General features: G+C 43.1%; 1 protein-coding gene across 4 annotated transcripts in view; it reads left to right on the forward strand.

Moving 5' to 3' along the window:
• sema3fb (sema domain, immunoglobulin domain (Ig), short basic domain, secreted, (semaphorin) 3Fb) overlaps window positions 1–13,698 on the forward strand; it is a 77,233-nt gene extending 63,535 nt beyond the window's left edge. For 2 of the 4 annotated variants that reach the window (XM_054784146.1, XM_054784149.1), the window contains 9 exons: window positions 2,472–2,541; window positions 2,637–2,781; window positions 3,008–3,230; window positions 5,085–5,173; window positions 6,078–6,119; window positions 6,980–7,137; window positions 8,801–8,868; window positions 9,156–9,289; window positions 11,642–13,698. In XM_054784146.1, coding sequence (XP_054640121.1) covers window positions 2,472–2,541; window positions 2,637–2,781; window positions 3,008–3,230; window positions 5,085–5,173; window positions 6,078–6,119; window positions 6,980–7,137; window positions 8,801–8,868; window positions 9,156–9,289; window positions 11,642–12,091 — 1,379 coding nt within the window. In that variant the 3' untranslated portion in view covers window positions 12,092–13,698. Of the gene's footprint in view, window positions 1–2,471; window positions 2,542–2,636; window positions 2,782–3,007; window positions 3,231–5,084; window positions 5,174–6,077; window positions 6,120–6,979; window positions 7,138–8,784; window positions 8,869–9,155; window positions 9,290–11,641 lie in introns of all 4 variants that reach the window. The other 2 variants (XM_054784145.1, XM_054784147.1) reach the window with 1 other exon arrangement.
• The last annotated feature ends 1,000 nt before the right edge of the window (window positions 13,699–14,698 follow it).

Genomic DNA, 14,698 nt, shown 5'->3' on the forward strand with positions numbered 1-14,698 from the left:
AGAGCTCAAACCTGCCCAAGGTGTCCAGTGGAAACAAAAGCCCAGGGAATTTGCTGTGGTAAAAAAGGGGCTATGCATGTTTTAGGACTGTGGGAGAAAACCCACACAGGGAAAACAGACAGGTTTGAGCTGGATTTGAACCCACAACCACCAGACGGTGAGACACATGTAGTACATTTTGTTGTACATTTAGTAAATGTTCATCAAAATCAGGCACTTGTCAGCATCCTGCCTGACTGCAGGTTTCCAGAAGTGTAGGTTTATTGACATGGTATACTGTATGCCAGGGGTCACCAACGTTCTTCCTCGTGAGAGCTACTTTTAGAAAATGAAAATGGCCACGAGCTACTCATTTTTGTAGAAATGATTTTCATAGCTTATTTCAACCCAAACAGATCAAATATGCTTGTTTTACCAGAACATGAACAAAATGCTGGTATCCACAACTCACATTTCATGTTTCACAATACTTTTCTTTCTAGTGTTCTCACATTATTAACTGAAAACCTGAATGAAAAGCAGGCCTGCGGGCGCCTCATGTGGTCGTGGGAGCCACCTGGTGCCCGCGGGCACCATGTTGGTGACCCCTGGTGTATACCATACATTTGTTTTCCAATAAAGACTACATTGTAGCTTCAACTCCTGTTAAAATGTCACATGACCGCCCTGACCTTTGTATCGCTCCTTAAGCTTCTTGTGGGATTTGTTATATTTTCACTGTGTCAAGACACAATCCCACTTCTCGAAATCCAATAATCAGAAGCATGTTTCTTCAACAAAGACCAAAGTTCAGCTTCGTTAGCAGAGAAAGTTGGGTTCACAGAAAGCTGTGTGAATATTGTTTAACTCATTCAATGCCAAAGACGTATTTATAGGGGTTTTTTAAACACAAAGACGCCTCTTACGTTCTTTTGTGCAAGAGGATCTTATGGCAACACAAAATTCCTACCTATTTCAAACCAGTAAATACCCTGAGACAAAAACTAGTGCATCCTAAAGACAAGGCTCCAAACCAGAAACAGAGCAATGTGGTCTATTCCATCCACTGTAAAGATGAGGAATGCAAAGAGCACTACATTGGGGAAACTAAGCAAATGCTCCAAAAAAGGCTTTATCAACATCGCAGGGACAATTCTAGTGGTCCTCAATCAGCAGTACATCTACACCTTAAAGCAACCAATCACTCTTTTGAGGACAGCGAGGTAAAGATTTTGGCCAAAGAAAACAGATGGTTTGAAAGAGGAGTAAAGGAAGCTATTTTTGTCAAACAACAGAACCCATCATTGAATCAGAATGGTGGTTTGAGGTTTAATTTGGACCCTGTGTTCAGCAGGTTACTGAGACCAAAACCCACAGCTCTTCGTCATGCAAATGAGGTGGAGCCAGGGCCGAGCCAGAACAATAGATGCTAACGAGCCAGTATCAGAGTCGTTCATACCCAATTCAGGGAGCTACACTTCCCTTTTATCGGAGGTGTTAATAACAGGAGAGGATTATACCACTACTCCGCCCAGGCTTAGTGTAAGGAACCAATAGGAGGAGGGTGTTGGCACACCAATTCCGCCCACTCTTACTGTATTTAAGGCCTAAGCTACCAGCACTTGTTAGTTCGCTGACAAAGCTCTTCGGATGAGGAGCGAAACGTCCGACACCTTCTTCACAGAAGTACAGATGACGTCTCAAGAAGCCTTTTCCTTTTGTGCAAGAGGCAAAAAGAGGTGATGACGCAAGTGCCCAATAAAAGAGGTCACTTGTCAAGCAGTTTTAAGACATAAAAGGTGGCAGAAGTGCATTTGATAAGAGCTCGGCATGGATCATTTTCATGTATTAACACACTCCACAGCACGGAGGAAGTGAGAGAGCGTGGAGTGTAGCGTGCAGAAGGTTATGCACTGTTGGGAAATTTTGACGCATGCTCACGCATGCGTGCACTAGCGCACACACGCGTGCACACACACGTAGTTCCAAATGTGAAAATTGTAAATAATTCATGGTGTGATATTTGTAAACAAATAGTCACTTTGATGTAAAACAACCCTTTTTGTATTGTTTATGTTAGTATAGTTGTTTAGATATTTGAGCTGCCACAAAACCAAAAATATTTGTGTCAAAGTGAAAGTTATGCTTGAAACATATCTTTTCACAAAAAGCTGTATTTCTCCCTTTTTTAGTTGGGAACTGATATTTTCCTGAAACTTACTTATGTTCTACTGCTGATTACTAAAGAACGCAAACCACTGATGAAAGATGAGAGTCTAGTCTTTCTTTTGGTAGCTTCCATGTTTACTATATACAACCATAGAACATAATATTCTGTGTGCCTTGAAAGATCAGTCCAAATCGTCTAAAACGGCCGCTACTGAAGGGGTTGAATTTTGAGAAATGGCTGGGATTGAATGAGTTCATAGGAACTCGATGGTGCACTTTCCTTTCTGCATTGAAGTGATGCATCCTTTTCTCTTGTCTTTCAGGGGATGTTTACATACAGCCAACGCAAGACACCAAAAATCCTGTTATCTATGGAGTTTTTTCAGTGTCCGGGTTAGTGTTTTTGTCCACAATACATCAAATTAACAGCAAAGAATACACATTATTGTTGACGTTCCTGATTATTATCGGGCCTATTCTTGTCATAGGTCAGTATTCAAAGGCTCCGCAGTTTGTGTATACTCCATGGCTGACATCCGCATGGTCTTCAATGGACCCTTTGCACACAAAGAAGGTCCCAATTACCAGTGGGTGGCCTACACTGGAAAGATCCCTTACCCCCGTCCAGGCACGGTAAGTTTTACCTATAGAGGGTCTAACCTTGCGCGGACCTCGCACATGAATCCCACTGCAAGCTGGCATAACATTGATTTTTCTTTGACCTAAACCACAAATAGAAACCATGGAGGCAAAACACAGTGTCAGCAGCTCTCAGCTCAACATTTCTTCAAGACAGGGTTTTTACGTGTTTTTCTTTACCTGAGCAAGCTGAATGTTTTGGATTCTGTCCTGCCTGCAGTGCCCCGGAGGTACATTCACCCCCAACATGAAGTCCACTAAGGACTACCCAGATGAGGTGATAAACTTCATGAGGAATCACCCTGCCATGCACAACTCGGTGTACCCGGTACACAAGCGCCCCCTAGTGGTCCGTACCAACGTGGACTATGAGTTCACCACTATTGCAGTGGACCAGGTGACAGCTGCAGATGGCAACTATGAAGTGCTTTTCTTAGGAACTGGTGAGTCTTTTTCCCAAATGATGTTATTCCCTCACTCATAACTGACTAACCAGAGGAGACAGGAGCAGTTTTAGCACGTAAAGCAGAGCCACTGAAAGAAATCGCATGGAATTGGCGGGGTTGCCTTTCCTGCACCGCAAAAACTACATTTCAAGAAAGGAATAAAGTCCCCCAAAAAAGTTTCCTAAAAACAAAAACATCTTGTCTAGCAATTTTCACTTGAAAAAAATAATCTTTTATTAGGAAAGTATAGTATATTTATTTTTTGCCAGAAATGAGTTCTTTTTTCTAATAACAAGCTAAAAACCTCAGTTGGATTCTTCTTCAATAACAGATGAATCTATATTTGTCTTCAATTCAGAATAAAACTGGTTTCTAAACTTCCTAAATTTAAGAACGGACTCACACACAGAAAATAAATCTACACTACAAAAAGTACATTTCAAGAAAGTAAAAAAAGCCCCATTTTAAGCAAGCATTTCTTAAAGATTTGCTGCACAGCAAATGTCATAGAGCGTACCAAGATGGATTCTATTAACTGTAGTCCTCACATCTGTGTAAAAACATCTGTGTACTTATTAAACTTCATTCAAGGAAATACTACTCTTTTTATCTAGTTTATACATTTAAAAACTAGTGAATTTCCATGCGAATCCTGCCAGAAGAAAGCTTTCTCATCGTGTTTATGACAATTGGGTTTCCTAAATGAAGTGAATTTTAGATACAATCACACTTTTTTCTTTCTAAGTCCAAAAATTCCATTCACATAGTTTGCTTCATGCTGGTTGAAAAGCTCAGACCGGGGAAGAAGTAACCAACATAACTAGCATGCCGACAAGAAGAGATGGTTTAAATCCCTGTCGGAACACCGCTGTGCGGAACCTGCACGCCCCCCCCCGTGGGTATTCTCAGTGTACTTGTACTTGTACAGCGTAAAAGCCATCCATGTGATGAAGAACTTGCTTATTTTAGGACTCATTCTATTCTTAAAAGTCACAAGAAAAATATTCCAGTTATAAGAATTCCAGCCGAGCAAATGTTTCTGACCCCATTGGCGGAATTTTTTGCTTTGAATAAGAAAAGTTGTCTCATTTGAATATAATGTGGGCTTCTTTCAAGTATGGCGTGCAATCGTTTGCCGTCAAGATGAAAGCATTCTTTCCTTTTGTGCTGGAGTGGAAATGTGGCCTATCACAGCGGTTTCATCTGCGTCATTCTATTCACATGCAGTAAATACCAGGGTGGTTTTACCTGCAGGGCAGTCGCGGGGGGGTATGAAGGAAAGAAGAGGGGACAGAGGTCAAAACGTACATCTATCACCTTAATCTGGCGCACGTTATTAAAAGTCCAGCTGAAGCTTTAGTAAGACAGCAGAATGACAGCAGCCGCCTCACAGTCAGCAGACCCCACATGTCGCATGTATGGCGTCTTTGTTCATGCGCGCATTACAGGGAGGAGACTAATGGCTTTATGTGCAGGAATGCGCTGGCATTCAGCTGCTGTCAGACGCGACCATTCAGCCCGGCACTAAAGACTCCATGCTCAAGTCGTAATCATAAATCTCTCAGGAACGCCAAGAGAAATCTGGCACACCGGTGAAGGCCGAAGGAGCGTTTGACGGCATCCGAATGAATACGTTTATTTCTCGTGTAAGTGGAACAGAGCCTCACGTCACTGAGCAAAGGTTGAAGTCAAGAGAGCTGTGTGATGAAGGTGAGAACAGTGAAGTGTGTTGATAGAAGGATTATCACCTGCTGGAGGCTGCGGAGAGAATAAAACATGGAAACGAGGGGCCGTTGGCAGGCATGGTGGCAACATCGCAGGTGTGTGACTGACAGGCGTGTGTGTCCACAGACAAAGGGACGGTTCAGAAAGTTATCGTTCTGCCCAGGGATGACCTCCAGACTGAGGAGCTGGTACTGGAGGAGGTGGAGGTGTTCAAGGTGATCGTACTTTTCAATGATAAGAAATAAATCATGTATGGCATACACTGTATGACATAGGCCTGTCACCATAACACATTTTGCTGCTCGATAACTGTGCTACAAATTATCGTCGACAATCCGTTTTATCTGCAACATTTTTTAGAGCATTTTTTTATGATTTGTCATGAGAGGTGTACTCCCATTTCAACCACTAGATGGCACTCAAGTATAGCGTACGGTGTACGTGTGAGACGTTCTTGGCACACAAGTTGTTTCTATGTGTGCCTTTGCAGTGTAACTAGCGACACTGTCTGTGACCATTTTGCGCTGTTTTGTTTACGTTTACGTTGCCGACCAAACGCCTCCGTAAGTGTTGACTGTCAGGACGAAGGCTCCGCTGCGCGAGGCACCTCCGTCGGTAGTTTTTTTTTTCTTTTTCCCCCGTTAAAAAAACTGTCCGCGTCGGTCGTAGGTGTTCATTCAGTTTAAAACCGAAATGTTGAATGTGGCATACATTTGCCAAAGAAACCATCGGTTCCGCGCCTTCTTCATGTTAGCGTATGCTGCCTCACAAAGCTAACTGCTAAACCCTCTGTACGCCACTCACACATAGAGGCTGAATGACGCGAGGGATCACTCTCTCAGTTCATTCCACTATAGAACCAAAGCGCACAGACAGATGCAGAGTGAACCCTCTTGTCATCCAGCCAGACGAAACACGCATACATGCACGTCAGTTTATCAAGGGCGTCAAAATTATCTGCTGTTTTTTTTTTCTCTTTTGGTGTTCAATTCATCGATTTATCGATTATCGTGGCAGGCCTATAGCAATATCTAATTTGCATATTCATAGCTCAGGCTTTTGAAGTCACCTTGCTAGCTCAACTCACTTCATGAAAAAATATGTTTGTTTCTATTTAAGGTTCCAACTCCAATCACGACAATGAAGATCTCATCCAAAAGGGTAAGCGTATGAACGCCAGCATATGCATGACGCTTGGTTCATCATCATGTTGCTTCAGAAGTCACTTGGAAGTGTTTCAGTTTAGCATTTTTTGCGTCGGGATTATGTTAGAGGTTTTAGAGGTGTTTCATTTAGAATGAAATTTGCATTTGCATTTTGAAGATCTGCTTATCATCTCTGGTTCCAATCACATTTTTCACTTTGTACATTCATCTTTAGTCATGTTACAAAGTTTACATGATTACATGTTTTCCATTTTTCTATTAGTAATGTAATTCATTCTTATGTTATTATTAGTATTATTACTTATTTGGTTTTTATGTATATATTTACTTCATCCTTTTTGCATTAAGCCTTTTGCGTTTTTGTATTTTTTCACTCTCTTGCTACTTCTGTATCTCTATTGCAAAAAGATGACACGTAGACGTCAGTTAACCGTGTGCACACTTCCGGTGTGCGCACGTCTAATGACTGATATCATGAGTTTCTCGCATAGAAGGCTCTCTGCAGGCTGAAATGTGAGTAAAAGCAGACATGCCTTGACTTGGAGCGTATGGTAAAAGTCTTACACGTGTGCCTGTTTACTCCTTGCTACTAATACTTGTAGCTCTGTGCTGTGTCGCAAGTCTGTAACAACGTGGCAATGTTATGAAAAAGGCAGAAGGCGTAATGTAAAGACGGAAGTTACTGGAAGTGTCAACTACACTTAAGCAAACAAATAACTCCACTGTACTTTTGCACTAACTATTTTCCCTCAGTCTTAAAGTGTATAGGCTTCCCAGGTATACTGCAGATGTGCATACAGATGTACATTCTGCTTGTGCGGTATCAACATTTTCTTTCGGACGCTCTCTCAACAGCAACAGCTGTACGTGTCATCTGCGGTCGGGCTGACCCAGCTGGCTCTTCATCGCTGTGATGTGTACGGTGAAGCGTGTGCCGACTGCTGTTTGGCCAGAGACCCTTACTGCGCCTGGGACGGGAAGTCGTGCTCCCGCTACTCCGCTTCCCAGAAGAGGTGAGCGCCGACAGGGTCGTCACGCGGCACGTGAACTCGGAAACTAACTGAGCGACGTAGTCGTTGGTGCGTTAGAGTGTCAGCATGGCTGAGTGGCATCGTCACAGGCATTGGGCGCGTTACGAATTGTACTCTTTATTTTGTTGGACAAACAGAACACTTCTGAGCTATGCACTATTTTTAGCTTCCAAAATGTCAATTAAAACAATTCAGACCTGACTTGTTTTTCAGTTTGTTATGAAGATGAAATATAATTTCGTTGTGCTGTGTGATATCATTACACATCGCTTTACGGTTATACCTTGTGGAGAATGATGTACAGTAATCCCTCGTTTATCACTGTCACATGTTTCCAGGCCCGACTGTGATAAGTGAATTTCACAATGTAGGCTTCCTTACAACATAGAAAACCTGTTTACGACCTTCTAAATACAGTTTTTAACATTATTACAGCACCCCTGTAATCACCTTTACACTCCTATTTCCCGATATAGTCACATAATAGGAGTGAATAAGCCATCTAAGACAAAAATAAGAATGTGTGTTGCTATAAATGTGTTCCCAAGGGGAGCTCGGTGAGGGGCGGGCAGGTGGTGGTGTTGCGTTTGTGGTGCGTTTGCGTGGTGTTGTTGACTTTTAGCTTGGCGTGGGTTACTGCAGGAACAGTAGCCTGTCTTTTTTAACAGGGATTTTTATTCGGGATTGTTGTGCCTGTTGTGAGATCATTCAAACCTGCAATAAAAGCCTGTCGGTACAATACTACATAGTAAGATGCTCCGATTCAGATACCAATCATCTGGAACTGAAATCAGCCGATACTGACCACATAAATTCATGATCCATTTTTCAGCGAATTTATGATGAGTGCTATTGGCCAGGAGTGCCATATAAAGGGGAAAGGTCAGGACAAGTCCAAGGTCCCTTGACTGCCAGGGGGCCCAAAAAATGGGTAATTTCTAAAATTAGTAATTAAGGTCACACTCTCCAATAATGTACACAAAAATAGTTACTGAGGAGCTAATTTTTTCGTGTTATTAGCGTAGCTGTCTGACTGTCACACACATACGTGCGAGTGTTCGCTGCCGTGAGCCTCCAAAAGTCACCATACTCCGTCAAATGAAAGCTTTTTATTGCGCTATCGCTGCAAAGTGGTTTTCGTGGCATGTGTTGGCAGTTTGGTTCCACACGGCAGACAGGATTATTTTTGTTTTGAAGGAAAGTGACAGGACGACGCTGCCCAAGACGCTAGTTAGTGCGAGACACTACACTGCACGAAAGGGACGCTGCGGGCTGCAATAGTGCTAGCCACAGGTGATCAGCGTTGTAAGGCATTTATCAGCATATGCTGATTTTTTTACGGAAATCGGCCAATACATAACATTACATAACATTCACAGTATCTTTGAATGCCTTCTGAATGCCTTGTACATGTATTTTATTCCATTTAGCCGTTTTTATGCCTGAACGAATGCCAAAAATCCTTACAATTTGCTTCAGTATGCATATTTTTTTTACTAACAATAGGTTGTATTCAACCACAGAACAGCATGATTTGTTCATTAATGTACAGTATTTATGTTTCTGAATGGCGTTGAATGGCTTGCAGTTGCTTTATGCCTTTCTTTTCTCTCCTTATTCCGCAATGCTGGTCTGACCCCTTTAGACGTAGCCGGAGGCAGGACGTCAAGTACGGGAACCCCATTCGCCAGTGTCGAGGCTTCAACTCCAACGGTGAGGTGCACGCTCTTCAGACTGCCTGAGTTCTGTTTTCATCCGCTGTTGATGCCACGTGTTTATTCATAAGTGTGAAAGTAATGATATCATTACTTCACTGGTACTTAAAAAAAGACGATGGTGCTCGTTGTTACAGGCTGTAATGGTGGTATTCTGCTAGTTTTATGCTAATCTGTGGAAGCCGAGCGCTTTGATTTTCCCCGACTTGGATTTTGGGTGATCGGAGCTCATGGTAATGAGGTGTTTTGTTGCCATGGTAACTCCTCTCTCCTTCTGCCCTCCAGCTAATAAGAATACTCTAGAGATGGTACAGTATGGGGTGGAGGGAAGCAGCACCTTCTTGGAGTGTCAGGCCCGCTCCCCACATGCCGTGATCAAATGGCATCTACAGCGAGACAACAGCGACCGCAGGAAGGAGGTGAGATGCGGGGGGGACTTATTCATCTTTATGAAAAATATTGAACATATGAATTTACAGTGGATTCACGGTCTTTGTGGAGGTTACGCACCAAGACCACGGCGGTGAAGGGCAAAACAACGCGAGTAATTGATAAAAATGTCTATAATTTACAGGGACTTTAGATTGATTTAGCTCCAGAACCCTCCACTGCTCTCTTCAATTGCCATTGTTCACTGATGACACAAAGCCCTGAATATACCTCACGCCCTTTTTAAACACATTTACAGTATAAAATGTCCATAGGTACCCATCACTAAGGAATGATGATATAAGATGATTGATGAACACATGGAGTCGGGGTCACGGTGTAGCCTTTAGCCTTGGCTAGCAGACAAGAGAGGCGTCGACATCATCCACACTGCTTGCCTGTTGTCCAGTGACAACTTCCAATGATATATTAACTTCGCTGCAATACTTGAGGCCGGACTGAAGCTTCCACAGTCAAACCTTTGCATCCCGCAGCACACGACTATGGTGCTTTCAAGGGACGCCAGAGAAAGTGCAACATTTGAAGCATAAAGACATAAGCATTTCAAAATGGTGGGATTTGTAACAGCGGTACATTTCACCAGTGTTATCACATATGTATAAATTATTAGCCACTAATGGACAAAGAGATTGGGAATATTTTCAGAATATTTTTTTCGAAAATTTTGTTAAAAGAAGTTTGACCAAAAATGTATTTATTATTTATTATATAATTGATTTTACTATCAATTTATTCATTTATTTGTTAAGCTCTCAATTTACCCCCCCATCTATGTTCCCACCCTCACCTATGGTCACGAGCTTTGGATCATGACGGAAACAATGAGATGGCGGATACAAGCGGCTGAAATGGCCTCGCTGGTGAGGCAGGTCGGGAGAAGGACCTGGGCAGACCTAGGACACACAGTTGGCCTGGCAACACCTTGGAGTCCTCCTGGTGGAACTAGAAGAGGTGGCCAGGGACTGGGAAGTCTGGGCTTCCCTCCTAAGACTGCTGCCGCTGCGACCCGGACCTGGATAAGTGAAGGAAAATGGATGGATGGATGCCTTCCGGCTCAGCTCTCTCTTCACCATGACGGTCCGGTACAGCGACCGCATCACTGCAGCTGTCGACCTCAAATTTCAACCTTGCCTCACTGGTGAACGAGACCCTGAGATACTTGAACTCCTCCACCTGGGGCAGGACCTCATTCCCAACCCAGAGGGCGCAATCCACCCTTTTCCAACCATGGCCTCGGATTTGGAGGTGCTGAGTCTCATCACAGAAGTTTCGCACTCAAACCGCCCCAGTAAACGCTGAAGGTCACATCGTCTGCAAATAGCAGAGACGAGATTCTAAGACCCCAAACTGGACTCCCTTGGCTGCACCTAGAAATTCTGTCCAGGAAAATTAAGAACAGAATCGGATAGGAAGTATTTAAAGGGATAGTTTGGATTTTTTTACATGAACCTGTAAGACATCCCCATCAGCATCGTAGTCCAATAACAGCGACTTGCCCCCCACCTGGTCTCCTAAGTCCAGTCCTGGTCAGGATCTGTGATGAAGAACGTAGTTCCACTTAGTTGCTGGGGACAATTCAATAAAGAGTTTGGCTTCTCAAAACAACATGCGTTCAAAAGATTAACACATTTGCATCACAAAAATGCCTTCTCAAATCTGTCCCCCGCCGTCTCCCTGCGCAGTCGCCTGTGCGTTCATGTGAATGTGACCAAGACGCTCGCATCTACTTCCACGACGAGCGCCGCGGCCATCTTGTTTTCGGATGCGTTCCACAGCGGAAGAAGATGCGAGTGTGTTCGTCACGTTCACATGAACGCACGGGCGACAGTGCGCAGGGATACGGCAGCTCGTCTCGTCACAAGCGTTTAGTTGCGTTTAGTTTTGTGATAGTTTTTTATTAGTGTCTGTGTCGATTCACGATCATCCAGGTCATCGTAATCCGCAAAGGCTGAATCGAAGCAACTGGAATCTTTGTTTAATCCAAAAGGCTTCTTCAGTTCAAAATTGTTCAGGATGGTGTCTTCCTATTTATATCTCTGGTGGGTGTGAACCCTGGGGGTGGTCACTATCTGGTTGTTGTTGTCGACATGGCTGGCGAACGACCATCATGCATCATAGCTGGTCGGTCACCTGCCTGGTGGCAAAACAGCCCAATTTGTGGCCACTTTTACTGTGGAAAGAGACAATCGTTGGGGGAGAGATGTCAATTGAGTGTTCAGTCCAAGGTCCTTATACCTCATTAATGCTTAGGAGTACAGAACTTTCTTCTGGCCCTTAAAATGAATGCTTCATTTTACAAAACACATTTTTTCCGTCTGCAGATGCGTTCTGACGGTCGGATCTTAAAGACAGAGCAAGGTCTCCTCCTGCGCTCTCTGCAGCCCTTTGACTCTGGAATGTACCAATGCAGCGCCACAGAAAAGAACTTCAAGCACACCCTTGTCAAGCTGCAGCTGGTGGTGCTGTCGAGCCGTGCCGTCAATAACGTGATAGTGGAGGGCGGAGCAGGGTTGCTGCCATCCTCCGTCCACTCCAGCACCCAGTGGACCCCGAGCGCAGGCCAGTACAAGGACCTGCTGACCATCCTGAGCCAACCTGAGATGAGCCTCATCAATCAGTATTGCCAGGACTACTGGCAGTTCGGAGACCCCATGCTGGGCGCCCTCAAGGTCAAAGACCTGAAAGAGCTCAAGGAGCAGAAGAAGCCCCGCAACCGTCGGCATCACGCTGAGGCGGAGGAGGAAGATGAGCGTGAGGATGCAGAGACATGAGGCGCCCGAATGTGTCCAAAACACCCCCAACCACTCCCCCCACCCCACCCTGTGAAAACTGGGAGAGACTCATTGAGAGAAACGAGAAAAAAAGCACACACAAACCGGGAAAAAATACAAAAAGCAAACGGAGAAGACGCGGCTTCGGAGCAGCCCCCCACATGCATCGTTTCAAAGCGTAAGACATATGCTACTCAGTATTTATTGTAGGTTGTACATAGTATCATTCTGTGGATTTCTTTGTACTTAAGGACAAGCAGGCTCTTCGTGTATAGGTAACTTTGGGGCAAATGTTGTTGTTATTGGTGTTCATTTTATTGTTGCTGTTACTCACTGCAAAACTCACTCGTCACGTGACACGGCGGACAGTTTGCGTGATTTAGCGTGTAAGCTGACAGATAAAAGTTGGGTAGCGGCATCGCTGTTCTTTCCTTCTCGTCTCGGTGTACCAGGACAAGAACAATACACAATAAAAATGCAGTAGAGTAACAATAGATATAGTATGAGATGGCGGGGCTTTACCAAATACAAACATAATATGAACTGAGGCGGTGGTGCAATAAAGGGTCAAGTTTTTGTACAAAGGGCATTTTTCTTATTTTTATTTTAAGGGCCGGCAGCTGGGGCCAAATGCAACAAGCACAATTGTGGACTTCTGTGAATAAAATAGTTTCAGTTGGAGCGGGGTGCCTAGATCTGTTTGTTTCTCTGTCCGCTGACATTCATGTGGGATTAACAACGTAAATAAAAGAAGCCCATTTACTGTATACACAACTGAGCATCGTAACAATGTTGTGACACTCACCAAATATTGGGAAGCTGGCTTTCTTTGTGTGCATGAAAATGTATTTGTACTGTAATTCTGATAAGACGTGTGGTCTGTTTTTGTTTCCGTTCACCATCCTGAGGGATGTAGAATAGGACAAGAGAAGCGACGCTACCACAGTACACTTTGTAGAGCAGTACATGTAAACGTGCAGCAGACGTGAACATGAGACAGCTTTTACTTGAGGTGAAAGACTGTGCATATGAATTCAAATGTATTTCACACCCTGACAGTTTATTTGTACTCTCCGTGTAAATGAATATCAATATAAAAAGTATATGGTGCGGTTGTGCCTCTATTGACTACAGTCTTAAAAGTGAGGTTTCATGAAAAAAGCCAATGTCAGGCCCCGAACACTCTTTGTGGTTTCCACGAAAATCTGGGCACCTCTGAGAAGACGCATCTCTACTGTCGATGGAAGATGTCTGTCACACTTCCACACATACAGCAAAAAATACAAAGAAAGTTTGTACAACACGTATTTTTTGTTGTGGATTTCCTTTTCCAGTGTCTGTAGTCTTTGCATTTTCCTTTTAGCGTCATCAAATTAAAATTCAATTAAAAAAAAAAAGCAAAATGCAACGAGGTGATGTTATTGTGATGGCCTAAATGTGTAAATGACTCGTATCCTCTCGTTCCATTGTTGTTGCTGACTAATAAATTAAAGCTCTATATTTTTTAAGAATGGAATGCTTCCCCCTCCTTGTGATTAACTCCATGCTGAATGTTTTCCGTGTTCTGCCCAGAACTCTCTGGAATAAAGTTGTACCTGTTGAAGAAACATGTATGCACATTTGTGTAAAATACACACTGCATTTTTACATCAAATCGGGAGGCGTGAAAACACCCGTTCTTAAGTTTAGAATGAATACATTGGAGGCTAACTAGTTAGCTTGCTAGCATGCTGTGCAGGCGTGGCTATCTCTCGTGTCCCTGCAGTGATCCCGTCGCCTGCACATGAGCAATGTGACGTAAACAAAGAGGAACAGGAGTGTAAAGGTGACTATAGGGGTGTTATTTCATGTCTACATGTCTCTAATAATGGTTAAAAAAACGTATTTCTCTGCTCTAACTATGAAAGTATTCATGTTGAAGTCTACTTTACGAGAGACGAAGGAACGACTGTACAGTATTTGTAGGAAATGATCATTTTAGTTCCCTGTGGCGGCAGCACAGTAGTAGAAGTCATGGTGTGGAAGTCACATACCGAACACGTTTCCACTTCAGCAACTATGGTGCATTCAAGGACCGTCAAAGTGTGAAACCGCAACACTTGAGGAAAAATGATCGGTGAAGCGTCTGATGAAGACGCAAACGTAAAAATTGTCTCTTGCAAAAATGTGTCTTTTTTCCGTAAGTTTGTGTGTGTAGATGTTTCTCTGTGTGTGTAGGGGTGTCCAAAGGGCGGCCCGCAGCACACTCTAAAAATGTCATTTAACAAGGAAAAACCAGCATCAGCAAAAATGGGAAAATCAATCAAAAGTCCAAATATTAAGAGAAGAGTTGTAATCTAGCAAGGAAAAAGATTTGACAAGAATAAAGTAATATGATATAATAATATAATATATGTATGTATGTATGAGGAAAAATGTCATTTTAGTTGTCATTTTTGGAAACTTGGGTTGGGGGACAATTTATAACATGGGAATAAAGTGAAAATATTAGAAGAAAATATACTAGAAGAAAGTTGAAATATCTGGAAAATTCTACCATTTTTTTTACCACAGTAAAGTCAAAATTTTGAGAAAAAAAAAGTTTTCTAATGACAAAAAAGTTGCAAT

Source organism: Dunckerocampus dactyliophorus, chromosome 8, assembly GCF_027744805.1.
Source record: "Dunckerocampus dactyliophorus isolate RoL2022-P2 chromosome 8, RoL_Ddac_1.1, whole genome shotgun sequence".
In the NCBI taxonomy this organism is placed as follows: domain Eukaryota; kingdom Metazoa; phylum Chordata; class Actinopteri; order Syngnathiformes; family Syngnathidae; genus Dunckerocampus; species Dunckerocampus dactyliophorus.